Consider the following 23,557-nt stretch of genomic DNA (forward strand, 5'->3'; position numbering starts at 1 on the left):
AGGTATACACAATCTAGGTAAGTTACACTAATACTCATGTAGTAGCAGCAGCAACTTGATCTCAAGGGGATGTTTACTATGGAGGGAGCTGCTCTCACTCTTCTTTTAAGTACCTTTCACACTAGCTATGAAGAGACCATCCATAACCCATGCCACAGTGATGTCAAACTGGTACTGTCACTTACAGCAACTGGGATACAATAGCTTCTTTCAAAAAATCTTGTTGAAAATGACTTAGTACAGGCATTACTGGAAGAATAGTACAACTTTTGGAAGAGTAAAGTCCATACTATTGTCTTTGTTATGAATCATCTACATGAGTACCATTTGCAAGAATACCTTTAAGAATCACTGAAGAAACCATAGGAATAGGAGAATGATGAATAGGGCAGCATTTTCCAACTTCCTGATAAATAAAGGATATGTGATCATTCACCTACACAAGAGTATTAGTAAAGCAGCAGGCCACGTGTAAATGAAAACTTTACCATGACACAAATTGAAAAATAATTAATGCAACCAACGAGACAAATCTCAAGCTTCAAACACCTCAGTGAAACTAATCAAACTAAACAATGCCAAAGACTCACCCCATACCTGCTAAGAATAGTGATGCAACCCTCTACAAGAGTGCTAAATAGCCCCAGTGATGTCCTTTCATTCATATTCTACTTACATCTCAAAAGTGAACAAGATACGCCTCGATTACTGATAACCTTATGAAATCTTATGACAACTCTGATGTCATCTGTTCTTTATACTAAATCTATCAATAAAGGTGACCAGTTTAAATATATAAAGTACAAATTTGTGAGAATTGAAAGATAGCTTGTTCATAATGCCACGCACATCTACTCACTGGAAATAAAAATGCACTCAATAAGTACATCTTTTGAAATTCTCATGGCAGAGCTAAATGAATACTAACGAGTTACTAAGTTACAATTTTCAGTTTCATTATTACACTACTACTTAAGTGTGATGAAAAAGCAATGATTTTCTGATAATGATATAAAGGTTCTAAGATTGAGAAATGGACCCAATGGTTTCACACTGAACTAATTTCTGTACAAAGAAGTTTAAGGTGCTTGGTAACTACTTTTAGGAAGACTGATGCCCTACTCACAGGCAAGGCAGAGAGAGTTGCTGCTTGACTGTCAATACTCTATTGTAGCTGCACCTGCCTAATGGCATTATATGAGCTAGAATTAAAAGTGATATGGCACCCAAGCCCAGGCTGCTCTTCATAAACTGTGTTGCTTCAACCAAACCATGCTGCCACTCAGTCTGTTATTTTTTTTTTTTTTTTTTATGAATAATGGTGGCATATTGCATGTTCTGGTATCAGGCCAGAACTAGTGAAACTAGAAATCTCAATATGGATAATTACAATGCTAGGAAACTTCATAAATAAAAATGTATGCCATTCTGCGTATTAGTGCTCAGTAGGGCTGGCCTGAGACTAGGAAACACACACACAAAACAAGACACACATACATGCACATGTGCATGCACACACACACACACACACACACACACACACACACACACACACACACACACACACACACACACACACACACACACACGTGCAATCAGGTTCATGAGTGAGAAAGATGCACCCAACACCTGCATCACAAAGTCAACACTGCCATATACATTAGTCAGTTCTTGAAGTCATTTCTTGTGAGGAAAAGAGAAAATATGCAAATTAGAGACATCCACATTTCAACCCCTTTTTGTTCAGGCATCACTTTCAACACTGTGACACTTAAATGAATATGATTATGATGGAGACAATTTTTGAACAATAGCAGTATTGACTCCAAAATTGAGCAGGGAGAGCACCAGCCCCACACCAAGGTACCAGGTTACCTTCTATAAATAATAAAATAAAAAATGGCAGTAAAAAATGTGACTGCAAAAGTTATTACCTTAGTTAATAAAAGTCCATGTCATAGTGGCTTTGGATTCCCCAGCCTCGTTACACCACAAACAACACACAACTAAGACCCGTCACTGTTGAGACAGTAACAGTACAAACCCAGGAGACTGACACTAACAATCTCCATGGGAGCCTCACTGCTGCTCAAAGTCACCTGGGGGCATCCCTTCACCAAGGTGATGAACACCTCAAGGTAAGTCACACAGAATGCTACGGCTTTACATTTCCTCAAATAACTCGATGTAAGAAATGCACATAATGCTGCTGATAGAAAGGAGAGAAAAAACTTAATTGCCTCAACAATGAAAAGCCCCTGGTGGGAGGCACGTGAGGCCAGGGACTTCTACACGTTTCCTGCAGGTACATGAGTCTGGTACAAAAATCTAACTTGTGAATTTATGGAAGAATTCACATAATAAACTGTAACCTATTGGAAAAAGTCCCACTCTAAAATATGCTAGAGTACATCTGGCATTAGCAACCTCCAAACATCTTCAAGGAATGCCACCAACGTTAATTTTCCAACACTTCCAGATGTTTTCGTTTCTACAACTATATTTTTTTTGAAAAGTATAAAAACAAAACAGTAATATGTCTGAGATTTCTAACAAAAGCATAAATCTTATCTAATCTACTCTGACAAACTTTTCTTGGAACTCCCTCGAGGGGATGGCCATGACAGAAGTCTCCATTTGTTTCTGGCCAAACACTTCATTCCATCCCCCTCAATCTCCCATCCCTCCTCTCTCACAGGTATTCAGAGGTAGTGGAATACCTGGAACAAAACTTCTTCCAAAAATATCACAATGAGAACCCCAACATTGATCACAAATACCATTTCCATCTTTGTGAAAGATTTTTTAAGTCGGACAATCCAACCAGATAAGATAAGTGTCAGTCTACGACGCTGACACGACGACGACCATCGACGAGTAGATCTGCTGGAGCGTCCAGGAGACTTGCACAAGGGCAGTGACCCTCTAGAGGACTAGACCCAGGGCCCATTAAGCAAAGTACATGACCCTATTGGTGTCCACATGTACTGTAACAGCCCGAGCCATGGCCGAGGGAGTGCGGTCTTCACTGTTGCCTGACTGGTGAGAGCCCTCACCACTGGAAGGAGACACACTGAGATTACTGGAATTGTCTGTGAAGTCAAAATTATGGTCTTTCTCAACATCTTGGCTTATAAGTCAAATTGAACCTACTTAACCTACAAGTAAAGTGAAAAATACTACACACTGGGCTAAGGATATGAAAGACCAATCATCAGATGCTCTACCCATGCTTATATTAATAAACAAGTTCCTTAATAACACTGTTTTCAAATATAGACCTAATTAGCAGTTAATTATATTACACACGTTAGGTATGTGAATTTGAGCAAAATTAGTGTTACGAGACTACATGAATAAGATAGATGTAAAAATTATATTTTCGTCAAGTGGGGGGATGAAAGCTGCACTAGTGTGTGTGTGTGTGTGTGTGTGTGTGTGTGTGTGTGTGTGTGTGTGTGTGTGTGTGTGTGTGTGTGTGTGTGTGTGTGTATGTGAGAGAGAGAGAGAGAGAGAGAGAGAGAGAGAGAGAGAGAGAGAGAGAGAGAGAGAGAGAGAGAGAGAGAGAGAGAGAGAGAGAGAGAGAGAGAGAGAGAGAGAGAGAGAGAGAGATAATGATGAGTGAGGAAAGAGAAGTTTGAAATCTATGGACAGGAGCTAGTGAAATTCCTTGTTCCCACTAATCCACAAGAAATAACAGTCAGTGCCTCTACACTTGCCATTGATGATAGGCCTGTATTGCACAAAATGGCTAGATCTAATGAGAAAACTGAAAAATTAATTTGCATAAATTGAATATTATGTGCTGCCACATGAGATAAATTTCAAATTAAACTCAAGTTCTGCAATACTAGAGTGATGATTACTATTAATTATTGTGTGTGTGTAATGTATGCTCAGAAAGACAAGAAAGTTATGTAAATTCTACCTGGTACTAAGTGCTTTGACTATTAGATAGCAATCTAAAAAACAGTAGTTTTTGATGTAATGTGGCTTTAAATCACAATTTTTTTCTTTGGTCAGTCTGCCTATTCATGTTATGCAGGAATATTTACAACTATAACTGCCCTCATATTCATAAATTCTGGAAAGTGATACAATGTTCATCTCAGAAGCAACAATAAATCATTAAACTCCAGCCCAACCTGTCATGCTCCTTCTCGACGAGATGATAGCGAGCCCTGAAGGCAACCAGATGAGCATAGTAGGCTGGAGCAGGTATTGAGACGGAGCGGGTGCATCTGACATAAGTGTGACACAGCTGGTAAGTGAGACACTGAAGCTCATCACTGTCAAAGTGGTTGTCATCCCACAAGACATGGTAATGGCTGGGTCGACTCGTGCCCTGGAGGAATAATTTTGTTACTTAATAGGATTAAAAACATGTTTTCTTCCCCTCATCAAGCTTTAATGATACTGTAGTACTGACTTGTTAATATCTGTCAATTTAGGAACTTCTGTAACAATCCCTAATTAGAAGACAAGTAAACTAAACTATCTGATACCTGTCAATTCAGGAACTTCTGTAACAATCCCGAAACAGAACCAAATGAAAGGAACTTCTGTAACAATCACTATACAGAGCCAAGTGAACTAAATTTCTGTAACAATCATGATACAGAGCCAAGTGAACTAAACTACCTGTTTGATAGGAGAGAGTGTTAAGCAATTCCACAAAGATCCACACTTACCTGAATACCTTGGTGGGAACACAAGTAGAAGTCAAATTCTGTTGGATGTGTAATGCCAACATCCACTGTGGTACCTGCAGGAATGTTGCCACTCTTGCCACTCTGTTCTTTCTTGTCTGAACAGAATAACCTGCAGGGAAGGTTTACAATCATAATATGCTTGAGAACAGCTAATGATCTATATCTTTATTTGCTGAGCATTTCAAATTTATCATGAAAATCACAATAAATAGGTTGGAATATCTTTGCAACCTATTTGAGAAACCACTGAAGTGATAACCCTGGTCTAACTTTAACTGACAAAAGCCCAATTATACTCATGATTTTGAAATGCAAATTAAATTTTTACATGGATCAGCCTCTGTGATCTGATACAAATTAACTGTGCAGAGACTGACCTGGTATGGTGTCTCTTCTGTACAGCAATATAGGTTATGCCTGGCTTGTAGTCAGCCTCTAGCTTGATGCAGGCCTCCCTCATGGCAGTAAGCTCATGCTGCAGGACTGTCTGGAACTGTCCCTCGCTCACACCGTCACGGTACAGAATGATCCTGTTGGGCTTGAATCTTGTGGACTTGTAGAACTGTATGAGCAGCTCCTTTACCATGGAGGACAGTTCTTGAATTACCTCCTGTTATAGAGTAGAAACCAATGAAGGGATACAGGATTTGAAATGTTCTACTTCCCCATCTCTCATGCTCTATATAGAACCTCAAGTGGACCACAGTTTGTAACAAGTGAGATATTGCAGGAAAAAAACTAAAATGAAGTATTTTCAAGTTAATGAAATAGATGATGAATTTCAAATAATGAGTGGAACGATGCTGAAGGAGCCCAGGGAGGGGGAGAGCAATTGATCCCAGATACAAATTCTCATAAAGGAAAATCCTCCTGCACACACTCGAGATTCTCCAGCATCAACACAGGCTACAACTTCTTGTTAAGATTACAGTAAAGAGTTTCAAAATTGTGTTTATTTTCTGGATTTGCCAAATGGTGAAATAGTCTTTTTCATGACAAATTATGTTACTTGTCAAAGGGTGCCACTATAGTCCATGGATCTGTAATGCTAACAAGGATTTTGAAAATGCTTAAGAAACAATCAGACTGTTACGAATGGTTCAAAAAAGGAAAAATACTTGCATCATGCGCTGTCCTTGCGAAAGTCAGTTGTCTGGGTCGCGAGCCATCACTGGCACTTTGGCCTTGTGCTGTTGATCCATTCTGTCAATGTCAAATTGAATTTCACTGACATTAAATTTCCTCATATAATCCATTACTTTATTTTCAAAACATGAGGGATCAGTCATCTGCATAATTCATGGAGAAATTATGCAATACTGGCACTGTACACAAGGAACAAGCCATTAGGTGGCAAGGCATAGGTTCCAGAGACACCAGACTTCCCCAACATATAACAAACAACTATCCAGCACTCTGCTGCTGAGAGATGTTTGGAAAAAAAGTTCCTTATGATATCATCTTAGCAAACTATGGTATTTCTTACCATTACATAATAAATGAAGTGCAGCATTACGAACTCTGAAACTACTGCTCATTTTTTCAGATCATTACAGGCAGGAATAATGTAGCTTTACTTGTCATTACAACAACCCAATTCCTTACACAGGCATTCACCGCCATGTTCCTGCCTCTCAATGATTATAAAAAAAATGTCTTACTTTTGGGAAAAGCTGTGTTGATTTGAGTCTATCCCCTCACCTTCAAGAGTTAAAACAATTTAAGTTCTTGACTATTATCAAGGAAGCACATCAAACACTGCTTTCTATAAGTAGAATAAAATTTGAGTAATATGTTCTAATATTAGGTATATGAAAATTATTTATAAAAATGGATTTAGAAATATATAAACATTGTCTTAGGACCATGTGGTTTAAGTGGCAAATCCAGAAGACAGACACAAGTCAACTCATCTTTAACTTTTTGACAATGAGCTTTGTAATATTGCTTGCCTGGCTTAGTCCTCTGATGGACAAGACTATCTCTCAGAGCACAAAGCCAAATATAAATCTATTTATCTACACACTCCCTCATTCCCTTCACTTTCCTAGATTTCTTAATTTACTGCTTACAGAAACTGCTTTTTGTTATAGCTTCCCATACCTTGCTCCATCCTGTTTTTAGAAAGATTATCCTAAATAATGTAAAAATGTTTCCTTCCATTTAAATGAGCTTCATGTAACTTCCATGCAGAAGACTGTATATCTAATATATTTCCCAGTACCCCTAAAAATCTTAAAAAATATAAATAAATAAATAAATAAGTAAATAAAAGAAAAATAAATCCTATGTACTTTCCTTATTACAAATTACATCTGTAGTTCCAATAAGAATACCACACTTTCTTTAACCTTTTTCCCCCAAAAATTATGTAAGGCAAGTGTCTCAACAAAGATAAGTATCCACAAAAATGAAAACAAGTCACATGCACAGCCTATCATAAGTCCTTGCACAGCAGTCTTACAATCCCACAAGTTATCATACTGCAGAAACAACAAAGCACCAACACCATAACATTTGGGGATGAAAGGCTGCCATGCAGGCCTTATAAACTGTCAAGATAAATGAATAATATTCTGAACCCATTTTTTTGAGGGTAGTGCCATTTTACCACCAAATCATTCAAAATTTTCTTTTGCCATTTTTTTTCCTTTAAATTCAAGACTGCGCTGATTATTCTGAGTTATATTTTGCTTTAATATCTATTTTTTTTAATCGATACAAAGCAATCTCCACATATGTCAGCTGCTTTCTCTTAACCATAATTAAAATTTACAATTATTTTCATCAGACTGGAAGAAAAGATAGTCACTTTATCTGCAACACATTCATAATTTTGATCTTACATCCAATGGATGCAGATAATAGGACTTGTCATATATGAAATCCCTTCATTACTTTACCTCATAATTACAATCTACTATTTCCTGTACACCTTAAAAAAGCATGGTACAGGAGTCTAATATATACATATATGAACATACTAGACAATAATGTCATTAACTATCCTAGACAACAGTTGCTGAATTTCCGAAATACCTTCATAATAGCAAGTGCATCTCATTCTGACTTGTGTTGAAATGAACAACTAAAACTAACAGTAACAAGCATGATAAGGATCATATATTCACAAATTTTTAGTCATGTTTCCTTCATAGCACTGTAAGTGCCACTACCTAGTGTCCTTCAATTTCTTTGAGCCTCAGGCCCACTTCTTCTATTCACAAAGACACTAACACTGACAAACAAGAAAGACACAAGCCCCAAATAAATAAAAGTTCCTTATTCATTCTTCATAGGGAGGACACAACTCTTTCATTCTTAAAATCATTCCTTTATATATTAAATTTGCAAATTTAATGTTCTGTGATTTGCTAAATATTAGTACATAGGCCCACATGTGTTATTCTGTCCACCAAAACCCAACATGTAGTGTCCTGATATAGTGAACAACTTAACAAATAACTTGTTAATCCAGTTCCATAAACTGTCATCTAAGACCTAAAGGAAATGCTGAACTCCATGTAGGAATATCAACCCAGAAGGGTGTCACTTTCATAAACAGCATTTACATGAATACCCTTCTAGCATTTATAAAGATACAAGCTGCAGGCAGTACTGTAAAATACACATAGCATGGATAGAAATCGAGTCAAGACAAGGGTATCCTAGGGTGAGTTTTGCCAAGACTATTCCCCAACTGGAGGCTCTCATTAGAGAAGTGAGATATCAAGATGATAACGAGAAACAACATAACATTGGACCCATATACACGTGCAATAACAATAACTATATTACTATAGTTTAAATTACCAGTATTGTTGTAGAGCCAATGATATCACAAAGCCTTTTATATTTGCAGTAAATTGTAATACCATGATGTTATAAAAGCTTAATACCAAAGCTGATGTAAAAAAAAAAAAAAAAAAAAAAAAAAAAAACATGGCCATAGATTCTTCAAGAAAAGGCAATCTTCTCATTCAATTACAAACATATTAAATGTGCGACCACAGGCCAAAACAACAGTCAGTCTCAAGACATCCTACTCCCAAAACACTATTATTCATTTAGTAGTTCCTAGGGTTAATCAGATGTGCTTCTGTTCTCTTATCATTTTAGCATTAGAGAAGAGAAAATGGGAAAATTTAACTTAATTATCAAAGGAATATTCTCTAGTAGATTTGTAAGAAAAATCACAGAACAATTTAAACAAATGGATGATTAGTAGCACCTCAGTTAATACATTAAACCATAGATATGTGAGTAGCGATCAAGAGGATAAATATTAATAATATTACTGAAGTAGATGTTACACATCATGATGCAATAGCAAGGTTAATTTTTAGGGAGAAAAAACCCACCTGTCTGTGTTGCTGCACTCGAACAGTTGCAGCGTAACGTGATGGGTGAGCATCCATGGATCCCACCACAGCAGCAATGGACGGTTTCTTGTTGTCACCCGCCGGAGGGTGAGTCACATCAGCACCAAGGAATATGACTGGCTCATTGAACACCTTCGGTCTAGGAGGGAAGGTGTAATGTTTCTATAAGGGAACTTCGATATAAAAAGAGAGAGAGAGAGAGAGAGAGAGAGAGAGAGAGAGAGAGAGAGAGAGAGAGAGAGAGAGAGAGAGAGAGAGAGAGAGAGAGAGAGAGAGAGAGAGAGAGAGAGAGAGAGAGAGAGAGCTGTGCTCTCATGTCTGATTTTCCTTCATGCATTTCTCTATACTATTAACATAACTCTTGAGGAATGTTGGAAATACAGATTTACTTCAAAGAATGAGTTTTCATATTATTATTAAGTACTATATGACAAATTTGATTTATATTCAAAATAAAGCAAACCACCCACATTATTTAACAAACAGCAAAACAGCCAGCCATTTACATTATCCTGGTAGTTTGATATCTTCCACTTCAAGACACTTATCCTATACTTTTGAGTAACACTTTCAATTCTGTTCAGTGACTGGCACCTGAGTGCCTCCTCCCCTCCCCTTACTTGTTACAATTTGTTGCCCATGGCCAGTGCCCCTACTATAAAAAATTAAATGAATAAATAAATAAATAAATAAATAAATAAATAAATAAATATATATATACGAGTATATATATATATATATATATATATATATATATATATATATATATATATATATATATATATATATATACCTGATGCCTGGGACTAGAATGGAGTTGATGCCTCCCAACTTGACATTAATCTTGAGGCAGAGGTTTGACAAGGTTTGTGGAGATGTTTTATTGACATTCTTGGCCTGTACACACTGGGTGGCCATACCAAGAACGGTGTCCCCAACCCGCTTCACTTCAGCTGGAACAGAAAACCCTGGTGAGTCTAGGTCTAAGTACACAGAGCCTCCACTCACAACCTACATCTGGTTTAAATACAGTAACATTCAATTTATCTAAATTATATTAAGTCTCCAAACAAGCTGCAATCCTGAATATTTACAAAGTGGAATTGCTATGCTAGCACAATAACTTCAGAGCAGAATTTGATCCTCTTGTATAGTAAGCTAAAATTTTATATATATATATATATATATATATATATATATATATATATATATATGTATAAATAAGAGTCTCAACTTGTGGTGCACACCAACTTCATGCCTTCATATACAGAAAATAAGATAAAAGCATTTTTAATAGAAAAATCAAGACCTATGCATTAATGAGATTTTTGCTTGTGAGGACCTTATATTTAATTTTAGATTAATCTCACCAACAATCTGTGTACTGACAATAATTATATGAAAACAAAGTAATTTTTCTAAAGCTTGTTAGCAACAATAAGCAATCATTATAAAAAAATTAATTGACAAAAATACTTCCAATTTCCTTCTCTCAATGGAATTACACATCAAAAATATTTGTAACATAATGCAGGATGGCAATTAACGAAGTATAATACCTTTACCTCTTTCCTTTCATCAAATTATGCATAATTTAATAAGCACTAGTAAAGAGTAAGAAGCAAGAGGACTTACCATAGACTGGAGTCTTGCCAGGCAGCACCACACACACCAGCTGCAGACCAGTGAAGGTGCTTTTCAGGTACCGGAACATGGGCTCAACTTGGTCAGGCCCATTGGCATACTTACAAAAACAAGGCTGGCCTATGATCGGCATCCCTGTGAACAATCAAGCAAATAACCTTGTCAGTAATCTAATCTAAAGTGCGGTCAGATTTAAGAGCCTATGACTGCATAGCCTTACTTGAAAATAAAGCAAGATCCCCAGTTTAAATTAAAATACTTTTAGGGTAACCATAAGCTACTCACTCATGCACATTAAAAAAAAAAATTAGTTCCTTATTAACTCACATCACCCTTTGTAATATGATATTCAACTGTGATCATTTTCCAATATCACAGTGAATGCATTTCTATTTCTTCCATCCTTGGATACTTGAATCCTACACTCACCTGCATCATTACTGATTTTCTGTAGCTGCTGGGTAAAGTTGCGAAGTGCATCTTCCCGGACAGTACGCTGAGGGGCAAAGCATGCCACTGCCCATACCCGCACCTCTACTCCTGTGAAGAACTGCTTGCCCCTCATATCCCACACCCCTTGGTTGGGGAGGGCTTGTTGTTTGGTGCGACCTCCATACTGCAGCTTTGGGGGTGGCAAGACACGCCCTCGCACCTACACAAGTATAGATTTTATCAGAATGAGATCAGAACTGCACAAGAAGGCTGACTGACTTTATTCAAGAGTGAAAGCAAAATTCCATGTATTGTCTGCACCAGAACAAATTATGCATCACTATTAGTTAAATGAATATATATATATATATATATATATATATATATATATATATATATATATATATATATATATATATATATATACAAAAAATTTTCTTTAAATACAAAATTTTTTCATAAAGACAATGTAAGTCTTATAAGACTTCACAGTAGGACACCCTGGCTACCTCCATCATTGCAGTGCTGATAGTCAGCCCAAACTCTTGCATATATGGGTCATTATTGAAGTCTGCCTTGCGAACCAAATTGTTAATTTCTCTTTCTCGATCAGGGGCAGACCTTGCAGTAGCCTTGATCATTGTGGAAGTCTGCATGTCAGTTAGCTTTTTGATGCACCGCTGGCCTGGAACAATATTGCAGACCTCCAAGGGGAGGTAAGTGTGCTTGTGTTCTTGACCAACCTGAAACCATAACCATTCCATATATGGTGTCTGAAATATCAGTCTTGCTAACTAGTGCTAAGACTTGACTTATCAATATAAAAAAACAAAAAAACATTTTGTTACCATATTTAAAGAAAGGAATGTTGCCAAGAGACTTTGATCTGGACTGATAAGGTGTGTGTGTAATAAGCAATATATTAAGTAGGGTGTATCGACTCAAGAAAAGTAACTTCTCTATGCACTCTTGAAAATGGATGATTATTTACATAAAGAAAATAAACTTATATAACAGCTGTAAAAAATAAATATATAAATAAATAAATAAATAAATAAATAAATAAATAAATAAATAATTAATTAATTAATTAATTAAGAAGTAAGCAAATAAATGAAATAATAAAGAAAAATAATTTACTAACCTGTAAGCAGGGTAGATGAGGGAACCTGAGTTTCATTTTGTATTTGTCAAGGAAATACTTTGCCACTGTACACTCAACAGTCTGGCCGTTTTCAAGCTGCAATGGGAATCTGAAAGATGTGTACACTCATTATGGTACAAGTCAAAAATAAATAAATAAAATAAATAATAAAAAAATTAAAACAAATAAATAAATATTTATTTGTTTCATGTCCTTCCCAGTGCTTACATAATAAAAGTATTTTTTTAGATGTCTCAAGTAAGAACAGATTTCTTCTGGCATGTATGCGCTTGAGTCATGCAGAACATATCAATTTTCACAACAGCAGTGTTTAAGAAACCTTCCAATACTGGCTCGAGAAACTTACGACTGCATCTGTGCAGGTCTTCTAGTGACGTTACATACGCGATACTTTCTTCGCATAGTTCCACAGTGTGTAATTTCAATCTGAAACAAGGTAGAAAACACCAATGGTAACATTCACTTCCTCAGAGCCATTCCCTGGACTGGACTTCCCACATGCTAGATATGGTGTAAATGTAAAGAACACTTTTCATAGTTTACACAGCGGGATGGCTGAGCAGTCCCACTGCTGTTGTTTATAATGTCAGAACTTATCACTCAAAAACTACATAAAAAATATATTAACAAATGTGTAATAAATTTGACTTTTATATTCAAAATGACAAAATGGTATTGTGAATGCCTCAATGTTTATACACATAATTCACTTCATTCCTCACAAAGTACTACACACATTGGCCATCAATACTGTGTTGGGATAAACATTAACGCCTACCTTAAGTCCTTTGATTTCCTTGGTGAACTTCACTCGTTGCGAGTCAGTAAGGGGTTTCCTTTGCTCTCCTATTTCCCTGATGTCTAAGACTTCACACATGAACTCTATCACTGCCTGGGCCTTGTAGAATGCAGTTGCTGAAACTATAAAGCAAAAACAAAGACTTCAGCACTTTGAACAATTTGTAATAGCATAATAAGATTCTGGTCAACACAATTATGAGTAATGACACTTCCATTTTATTTTAGCATGTTATGACAAATGAAAAACTGAAAATTAATCAATAAAAAGAATACATAAAAAGAAAAATTTGGAAATCTCACCATCAATATTGAGCATCATCTTCCACTGTGAGGGACGGACACTCTGGTGGAAGCCGAACCAAACCTCTCGCCCTCCCCCCAACGGGTGGTAGTAACCATCTGGGGCCGAGAAGAAGGACCGACCAACCGGGGTATAGGTCATGGAGGGCAGGTGGCGCATCACCACATCCAGCGCCTAAAGGCGTAAAGTGCAGAGAGGGCACCATACAAGACCTCATTAATTATTATTATCACAATAAATTGCAATATTTCAACATCTTAAATGCTACAACAGCCATGAATACTGCCTAATAAGATATAATTCACACCTTCCCAGAGGAGAGTCGATGTATATATGAAGAGTGGTATGATTTGTTGATGAGTCTCCTACACACACTTACTTAATTCATCAATAATATTTTCTGGAATCAATCTGGTATGCTAAGAGATAAACAAACCTATAATTCTTTACTTTATGGAAATTTTCATTTTCAGAACAGCTCTGTTGCCTTTAATTCCTCACCTGGATGGCATCATAGGGGATGGTCCTGGTGCGGCCCTCAAGTGCCTCTTCCAGGGTATAGAGGTTCACCTGTGCCAGCCACTTCATGGCCACTTTGAATACCCTGTCTCTCCCCTCCCCTGGCAGTGTCACCTGTAATGCAAACACTTGTCAATCATCTTTTCACTGGATGCCACGGATAAATACACATTCAAAATTTTTTTTCCTACCAATTTTCACTATATCAATATTCAGATGTGTTATGTAAGAAGACAAAATTAATGTGTCAAAACTTACCTCCAGCTCCATTTTTTCATTCCCAATGGGCAAAGGGTCTCTGGTGTAGAGATTGCTTCTTCCATCAAATACAGGCTGAGGACAAATAAAAAAATAAATAAATAATAATAAATAAATTAATTAATTAATTAATTAATTAATTAATTAATTAAATAGATAAATAAATAAATAAAATAGATGTACTGCATAAAAAAAATATTCTGCATCAAATTTCTGACAAATTAAAATGCAAATATCAACATTCAAAACTTAAATAACCATAAAGGTAATATACTATTCAACACTTCATAAACTTTAAAACATCAAAATGTAAAGCTTTCAAAAATAGCCTCACAACCTATAGCACCAACAGCACCCAGGAAAACACCTATCCAGTGTTCTTACCTTCAAGCTGCCAAAGATCCTTGGGAATGCATGGACCATAGTCTCAATAATTTCCCTGTTAACTTTTCTGGGGCACTTGTCAGGTTGAATGCTAACATCGTAGTGGTGGATATAGCCCCTGGGCATGGAGATCTGGAAATGGTTGGCCCTCAGGGTGATGGGCCGACCCTCCCGCCCAAGGTTGGGTCTTCTTGGTGCCACGAATGCTGTTAAGAGAAGCTATACATTGCAGTAACGACTCAAAGTGGATTAGTTAAAACAAAGTATATCAGTGGTAAAAAGAACTTACCTTTTTATCCTTTAATAGTTAGGAAAAACTACCTGTTACTTAATTACAGGGATTAGAACTGCATGTCAGAAATATTTGATGAACATATTAATAATGATAGTTCACATATAAATTTGAGTGAGAGAACACAACATGAAAGACACTCATACTTGGCAGCTCTGGGGGCAGCAGGGCTGATATTCCTGTGCCAGTGGCCACAGCAGGTGTCGTTGCAGCAGGCGCCACTATGGTTGTTATTGGTCCAGTTGCAGGGGTGGGTCCCGGAGGTAGGGTGATGGGGCGGGGCACTGGGGGGCCAGCTGGTCCTGGGGGTCCCCCCGGGCCCGTGGGAGGGCCGGGAGGGCCAGGAGGACCAGGTGCTATAACAAAACAAAATATGTCAGCAAATGCAAGGAGGATAATCTTTCACAGATGATGGATCCAGCTGAACACATAATTGAGTCCACCTCCTCCATGTTAAAAACCTGACATGACCTGGCACCCTCCACCTACAGCCTCCCATACACAAGCACCCCTTCTGTACACACTACTGGGTGGGGCTTTTGGGGGATAGTCAGCTGGTCCTTGGGTCCCGGGCCTGGGGGGCTACACCAACACAGCCAGACACACTCACCTTCCCCACATCTTCCAAACTCCTGACACAATAAAAATATCTTTCCACATACTAGGAAAGCTATTCTTATTTAGCCTAACTTTAGAATTAATTCTAATTCCTTACATAGGATAATTACCTTTTGTCATTCCTTTGCCAATGGCTTTGGGCAATATTCTTTTAAATTATCACTGAAATTTGGATAAGTGATAAAATATGATTAGGTGGAGTTCACTAAAGCATAGTGGACACACTTAGTCATTAATATACACCACCACCAATCATACCAAGGGGAATTATGAAACCAAAGAAGGTGGTTCATATGGACTCAAAATATCAAAGGGAGTGATGAAAGCAAGGAAGGTGGTTCATAGGGACTCAAAAACAATAACAAGAAAAGATTTCCCTTATGTAATCTATCACCAAAAGAGGGATAGTTGTGTAAACAGTTACAGTGAAAAGTTGCTTTTGGAATTCCATTATTTATGATAAAGCATTTAATGTATGCTATACAAGACTGTATAAGATTACAATTCAACAATCTATACAAGAGACTTCTGTCACAGTCTCTCTTTAAATGTGTTGGGGGGGGGGCAGTTCTTAGGAACAGGCATCAGACACAGACAGATATGCAAGTCAAGTATTTCCATTTAATAAATATGGACTTTAACACATGAACTTGCATTTAAAGGAAGAAGCTTTCAACAAAATCTTCCCTTACTCTACAAACAGAAAATGAGCCTGTGTGTGTATATAGGTAACTGTCAAGAAAACAAAGATATAGTTTTGAAGCAAACATAACAATGAAGAGTGGGAGAGGTAGACCAAGGAGGGGAAACCATTCCATCATGCACTGTGGTGAGAGTGAGACAGGCCAGCCAGTAGCCTGACAGCAGCTTGGCAGAGGCCTGGCAGCAGGCTGGCCCTGGCTGGCACACATCTGGTACATCTCACCCTACTGTTTGAAAACATTAGTCACTGGTATCACTGTGCTGGCCCATTATTATGATGTTTCAATCACTGATATAATATCGAAGTCATAAAAGAATGTTTGCAGGCCATGATACAAGTACACATGTACTCTTGTATTGTACAAATAAAAAAATAAATAAATAAATAAAATATATATATATATAGTGTGACTTGAAATTCCATAGAGTCCATCAGCCACCATCTTATTCCCATCAACAATCACTGTCCTCTTCTTTCGAGTGTCTTTTTACAAGTCACTACAAACTGAGTAGTAATTTCAACTTAAAGTTCACTTGTATTAAAGTTTCCAGGAGAAATCATGACATCTGATAAAACTCACTGGTCCCACCACAAGGTAATTCAATGAACAACTGCTTAAATATTAAATTAGGCCAACTTAAGACATGTGTTTGACTATAACTATGACACACAGCACCATATTTGAAGGTGATTGTGATAGTGGTGGTGAAGAAGTGGGGAGGTAGAGGTGGTGGTGAGAATTACACTACAATACTAGAGTTCTAACCTACTTAACACAGACAATAATACAGATATCCTCACAACTGAGATTACTGCCTAATGCCTACAGTTAAAATGTTTCCCCAGCAGCGTCTTTTCTAATGCTAATATGACATAATCCATGTAGAAATTAATTCTCTTTTTAGGAACAATTACCTAAGCAACACATTTATCCCAAACCTGCAAATTCATCACATATCTCATTATAAACTGAAATAAAGATATATACACAGTAAATTCCCAAGTAACAGGCATCCAAGGTTAATCTGGCATGCAAATTGGTTGAATCTTACCTGTTTTTAAACATAATTTACAAAATTCACCTGCACACATGAATGAAAAGTGATTTGTGAACTAATGATGGTTAGTAAGGGCTTTTGATGTCCTCTGTCCTCCAAGCAGCTACTCACATTTGCTGATTATTTTTCCCTGTCTATGATCACTGACAAATTACCTTGCACTTTACACAAGTTATACTTGTCAGGATGAGATTGTAACTGGTCATGAGCACTCACCATCATTAATGTACTGACTAGAGCGTAACAGTATCTAGAAGCATCTGACGTCACTTACAAGGTGTCAGTTGATGTGACTTCCTAACTTCATGATGCATGCCTAATCTAACCTTTCATATCCTACCCTAGTCCACTGCTAGAAAAGAGCAGTAAATTACACTATTGTGTGCATGAGCAGGAACAGACCAGCAACAGTGTGTGTGTGTGTGTGTGTGTGTGTGTGTGTGTGTGTGTGTGTGTGTGTGTGTGTGTGTGTGTGTGTGTGTGTGTGTAATTGCTTCAAAAGGGCAAAATCTGCTTACACTGCACCACAAGTAATACACAGTTGAGACCTCAGTGAGAGAGAGAGAGAGAGAGAGAGAGAGAGAGAGAGAGAGAGAGAGAGAGAGAGAGAGAGAGAGAGAGAGAGAGAGAGAGAGAGAGAGAGAGAGAGAGAGAGAGAGAGAGAGAGAGAGAGAGAGAGAGAGACTGTTGAGGCCAGTCAATACTATGCTTTGTAATGAACTATGGAGTGTGGTGTTGAGGCATCAGAGAGCACTGGCTCGTGGGAAGAGGACGGCTTCACAGCACAATTCAGACGAGAAAAGAGAATACTGTTGTGACTTTTTAGACTGGCAGTCCTTACATTTTTATCTTATATCCTCTAAATTTTACATTTTATGAAGTTTCTTTGATAATGTAAAGAAGAAAATTCTGTTTCCTGTCATCCATTCAATGCAAACCACATTGTGGATAATTTCTGGGGAGCTGTAGTCCATCCTCATTAGAAGTGTCCCTGCCAATAAGGGTTTCCTTCCACACTCAACACAACACACCCATCTGCCCCAGCCAAATACCACGGTATATAGTAGCTGGAGATTTTTCAACACTACAGATACAATGTGGTGCAAGGCATGATGTGTATAGGCCTTACATAAGCAAGCACAAGGGGAGAAAAGGTTATGTTTCTCAAAGAGTGTCATGGGAGATAACTTGGTAAATCACACAGATTATGCCTCAACATGCACTCAAGCCATGTGGTAACAGACACTGGCTAGCTATAGGACTGCCTTTCAGGGACAAGGATGGCACAGCACATCAATGTGCAAGGGGGGTGATCTAGAGTATTATTTACAATAATCTTAACCCCCTGAATATTGCTGTTGTTATATTTTGGCGTGTGACAGCTGCTTGAGAGTACTGGATGCCTGAGTCCTGGTTAACTATTAATTTACTGTATATACCATGTTGCTCTCAAATCCCTCAAGAAGCATAGCACAATATGCCTCCTGGACCCACTCAAAAGCAAAATATATCAACTAGCTAAAGGATATGCTGGTCATGCGTGGCTTGCAACTTTTCAGCTTACCATGCAACTCAGCTTTTACAGTCATAATGTGAAGAAAAGAATGAATTATGTATTACAGAAAGGATGACTGGCAAACAAATCACAGGAAAATTACTGGGGAAAAAAAAAAAAAAAATGCTACATAGTTATATGAACACAACAAAGGCTATGATCTGTTAGCATAAGGTGACTAATGAAGCCTGCCCTAAAACTGCCCTGATGAACAAGAATCCATGAAATCCTCAACTAATAATGTAAATACACACAAACTATATTCCAAGGCCAAACAGAGCATGTCCACCAGAGTATGCCTACTTAGTGTATCACTCCACATCAACTCAACCAAAATACATGGAACAACCTGATACAAACCTCATAGTAAAACTACTTTAGTTTTGTATGCATCCCAAAATGAGATATACATTACTATACAAAAGCCTGGGGATCTAATGCATTACTGTCAATCGTAATATGAATATGGAAATCCTTCAGGAGGACAAGGGAGCCAATGCTGACCTTGTCAGGTTGGATATATAACTGTCTTATCTAAGGGATCAAGGTAGATGGTGTACCTCATTTACATTAGGGTCACTTAATCAGTTTGTAGAAATTACATTCATCACAGTCAGTACTAGCTACAGAAGGAAGATGACACTATTGCTATTCATCTCATTAGCAAGTTGGCTCTGATGTCATTCATATTGTCAAATACAGTACAGTAGAACTTACAGCAGAACTTCTAGAACTTAATTTGTTCCTGAATGCTGTTTGAAATCCGAAATGTTCGAAAACCAAACTATTTTCTCCACAGAAATCAATGTAAGATGGATTAATACATTCCCAGATACCAGTCTACCCTGTCTTAACGGCTTATGACAGACGCTCTCACAGCCAAGATGGCTGGTTCACAACATCTCCAGCTCACAAATTATTTATCCTGAAAGTTGCTTTGAATGAACTTAGTGACAAAGAACTCATCAGAAGATACTGTTTAGACTATGCAGGTATTCTCTTTGTCAATGATCTAGTGAAGGAAGGCTTACAGAGGGACACAGAGAGGAGCAATCCACTTACCACCAAAATGAAGGTGATCATAACACTTAGACATTTTGCTGCTAGGGAAAGCTACTGGAAAAATGCAATTATGCAGTACTGATGGCATTGGGGATCATTGAGAGAGCCAAAGGTGACTCAGGATTACTCCTGAGTACCAAAAGCTGTTTGTTCACATGAATGCTTTTCAACGGAATCACATTTACCTTATTTCAAAGATCAAATTACTGTCTTACACTCTCTCCTCCAAATATATATATATATATATATATATATATATATATATATATATATATATATATATATATATATATATATATATATATATAAAAACTAAGTAAATGTTTATAGAAACTATAAATTAGTAATAAATGGCAGCTTTTGCTATGACTTTTAATATCTGAAATCAAGTAACTTCATTCTAGAACTGAATTATGGCACCTGCAAAGCAATAATGGGTCCAAAATTTTGTAAAAAACTGATTTGTTAAAAAAGGGAGGCATTTTGTAATCGAGGTTCCACTATGCTACAGTGATTCCTCCAGTATCTGGACATTCAATAATCGACCACGTCCAGATATTAAACACGATACATGTCCTGTTATCAGATATACACACACTGGCATGATGTGGCAGCACCACAGTAGTGTGACACCTTTCATTTATTTATTTATTTTTATTTATTTATTTTTTTTTTTTGCAGTACAGCTGTTGCAGCTGCAGCAAGAAATTAAATAACAAAGCTGACATTTGTTTCCCTACTTTGTGAAGATTCACCCAAAACACACATACACAGAAAACATACAGTAATGATGATTCAAGAGGAAAAGACACGAAATCTTGCCTTGCATCAAGCATACGCTGGCTGGAAGAAAATATTGGAGCATACAAGTCTGTGCAAAGCAGGGATTTTAGCCTTATTCATGGCAGTACGTGCTTTCCAAATTCCAGCTCATGTCCCTTGTTTGAGTCCCATGTCTGTAATCCAGGGATTCTTGACACCCCACCTCAAACAGCTGGGATAGCAAATGACCTTAAAATCAGTGACAAGCTATAGTCTTATGCTTAAGAGACTTCCCAGTGTATGATGATCAACCACAAGTTACAATAGGGTGATGGATGCCTCATCAAGGGGACTAGCTGGTGTCTGGTCTTGCGGGGTGTTTACATGTTTACACACCTAAATACCATCGGTGAACCAATACAAAAATTTTTCTAAAAATCTGTCTGTGAACAGGAACATTCATGAACCAAGGTTCCACTGTACAATAATAGTTTTATTGTAGCGATATGGTTCTACCATATTTTTATAAAATTTGCAAGAAACAAGTCACCTTATTGAGTAATTAATTGTATCCCAGCATTCCTGCTAACCACTAACTACCACAAACAAGTACTGGGCTGGAAGCATGTAAACTGGATGGTTTTGGTCATCCGTACATTATTTTTATCTTAACACCATTATTAGATACACTAGATGCATTTTTTAATAAAATTTTAATTTCAATAAAATTACTGTTTTCCTTTTCTCTTATTAAAAAGCCAGAGTATATTCTTAATGTATACATTACAGTCTAGGTGCTTCAGTAATTAATATTCAATGTAAACTATATGAACAGTATGGTTTGCAAACATACTCATAACCACATTTACCAATGTTCCTAGAAATCACTCAAGTCTGAAAATCAATGAGTTAGATTTATTTTCTCTATGTATTATTATTATAGAACATCATAAAAAAACTACATAAACAAATTATTTTAGAAACTGTGGCAGAACTTTCTATCAAGACACTAGTGGTGGAGTCAATGACCTCATCAGATCAATACATGAAACTTTGGCGTTACAGCTTCAAAAAATCAATCCATTCTCAATTGTAGGAGGCAAGCAGACAAAATCATATACACACACACACACACACACACACACACATACACACATATATATATATATATATATATATATATATATATATATATATATATATATATATATATATATATATATATATATATATATATATGAATCAGTCAACTGATCAATAAGAATTTAGGTTACATAAATAGTTCTCAACGTGCCCTTGAAAAAATATAAATAAATAAATAAATGAAAAAAATTAAATTAAATTAAATTAAATTGATTATGAGAGGTTTGCTGCAAGCATCTCAACAAAACACACATGAGCTGATGGAGAGCCACAACTGAGACACTAGAATCAATATGGATTGTTGTGTTCCGTGCCACCCAACACTTGCACACCCAGGAGTGACACACTGGCAGGAGACTCAAGTGGTCCCTCTCATGCCTGGCCTTGGACAACCCTTTTTACATCCTGGAGGAACAGATCTGCCTAACCCGGCACTCCAGGCCCCCTAACGCAACTATTGAACAGAAAACACATGTGTCAACTTAGTACGAGAAATTCCTGTCAACTTAAAATTGGATGCACTTAAAAAAGAAGCCTTTGGTAGGGATGACCCTATGCTAATTGGTCTGATTCCTATACATAAAACGATCCATTATTTCCACCAGCCTTGAATAAATACTACTACTAATAATAGGTAGCCCTTAGCAGACACCTAGGTTATTATTTGCTTTAGTAACCTTCTTAATATGCTTATACTAAATGGATCACTTAAGACGTTACTTTGGATATAATGATAAGTAAACTGAATAACTAGGAATCGAAATGGTAGGAAAATAGATGAACAAATACACACAGTGAAGGTTATTCAAACAAACAACAACCGACATTTTGCAAACCAGGAAGTGGTGAAAACAGCCCCACCATACCATAACTCCCCCAGCCAGGCGGGACTCTGTGCATCCCGAGGCCCCTACAAGTGTGAAGAGTGACAAAACCCGCAGCCCAGCACAGCCCTGCCCTCACTCAGCGGGTGAGGCGCGACCCTGGTGCTGGGGGCGGCGCGGCGGGGTGGCCCTCCTGGTGCTGCCGCGGCTCCTGGCACTCACTCCTGGCCCACCGTACTACTGCTCCTGACCCACCTGGTGCCGTGGTGGGCGGGGCTTCCACGTGGGTCAGGTCAACAGCGGGGCGTCGCCGTGAACCAGGTCACCTCACGGGAGCGTCCCCCTCACGCTCCGTCCCGCCCTGGCTAAGGCTACACAACGCTGCCACACACCCCGCCAATACTTACGCTGCCCGACAGGGTACATGAACTCTACAATAGTCGCTAATTTAAGGACGAAACTAGAGAAATCTCAGACTTGGAAGTGTTGAAAATGGCGTTAGTGACTTCCTGTCCGAGGAAGACTGACGCGGCGGTTCTCTTTCCTCAGTATTGTTTGGCACTCAACCAGAAAAAAAATAATTCTTTTAACTTTTTTTGTTATATAGCTCTAAAAATAGCTATTTTTACGAAATAAAACGTAGTTACAGCTTCTTAAATATGCAGCTGAAAAATATTCAATCGATTGAAAAATTCAAACGAAATCATTTGATTTTTTACTTAAATCTTGGTGAAATCAACAAAATAGTCTTGACAATTACATTTTCGTTATTTTTAGTGATAAATTTCTTTAATAGTACAAAGAAATCAATTTTCGTTTTCAGAGAGAGAGAGAGAGAGAGAGTGTGTGTATGTGTGTGTGTGTGTGTGTGTGGGGGGGGGGGGAAGTAGTCTCTCTCTGTCTCTCTCTCTCTCTCTCTTAAGTATATAATCATATTCGTAT

The 23,557-nt window shown here is 37.5% G+C and overlaps 1 protein-coding gene across 6 annotated transcripts; it reads right to left on the reverse strand.

The window, feature by feature from the left end:
• Positions 1–1,512: 1,512 nt before the first annotated feature.
• LOC135089654 (protein argonaute-2-like) lies at positions 1,513–23,171 on the reverse strand. Of its 6 annotated transcripts, none has more exons than XM_063985534.1 (20): positions 23,023–23,154; positions 15,619–15,670; positions 15,037–15,246; positions 14,599–14,804; positions 14,215–14,289; positions 13,939–14,070; positions 13,437–13,611; positions 13,114–13,256; positions 12,682–12,761; positions 12,315–12,423; positions 11,680–11,913; positions 11,168–11,390; positions 10,730–10,873; positions 9,888–10,047; positions 9,074–9,233; positions 5,835–5,915; positions 5,090–5,322; positions 4,692–4,821; positions 4,146–4,345; positions 1,513–3,058 (listed from the first exon to the last, which is right to left on the reverse strand). In XM_063985534.1, exons 2-20 carry the CDS (start codon positions 15,626–15,628, stop codon positions 2,950–2,952), a joined length of 2,814 nt encoding a protein of 937 aa, XP_063841604.1. In that variant the 5' UTR covers positions 15,629–15,670; positions 23,023–23,154; the 3' UTR covers positions 1,513–2,949. The 6 variants fall into 6 exon arrangements, with proteins under 6 accessions (XP_063841604.1, XP_063841605.1, XP_063841602.1 ...); XM_063985535.1 differs by having other exon boundaries at positions 23,093–23,140; XM_063985532.1 differs by lacking the exon at positions 15,619–15,670 and having other exon boundaries at positions 23,023–23,171.
• Between the last annotated feature and the right edge of the window lie 386 nt (positions 23,172–23,557).

This window comes from Scylla paramamosain, chromosome 33, assembly GCF_035594125.1.
Source record: "Scylla paramamosain isolate STU-SP2022 chromosome 33, ASM3559412v1, whole genome shotgun sequence".
Taxonomy (NCBI): domain Eukaryota; kingdom Metazoa; phylum Arthropoda; class Malacostraca; order Decapoda; family Portunidae; genus Scylla; species Scylla paramamosain.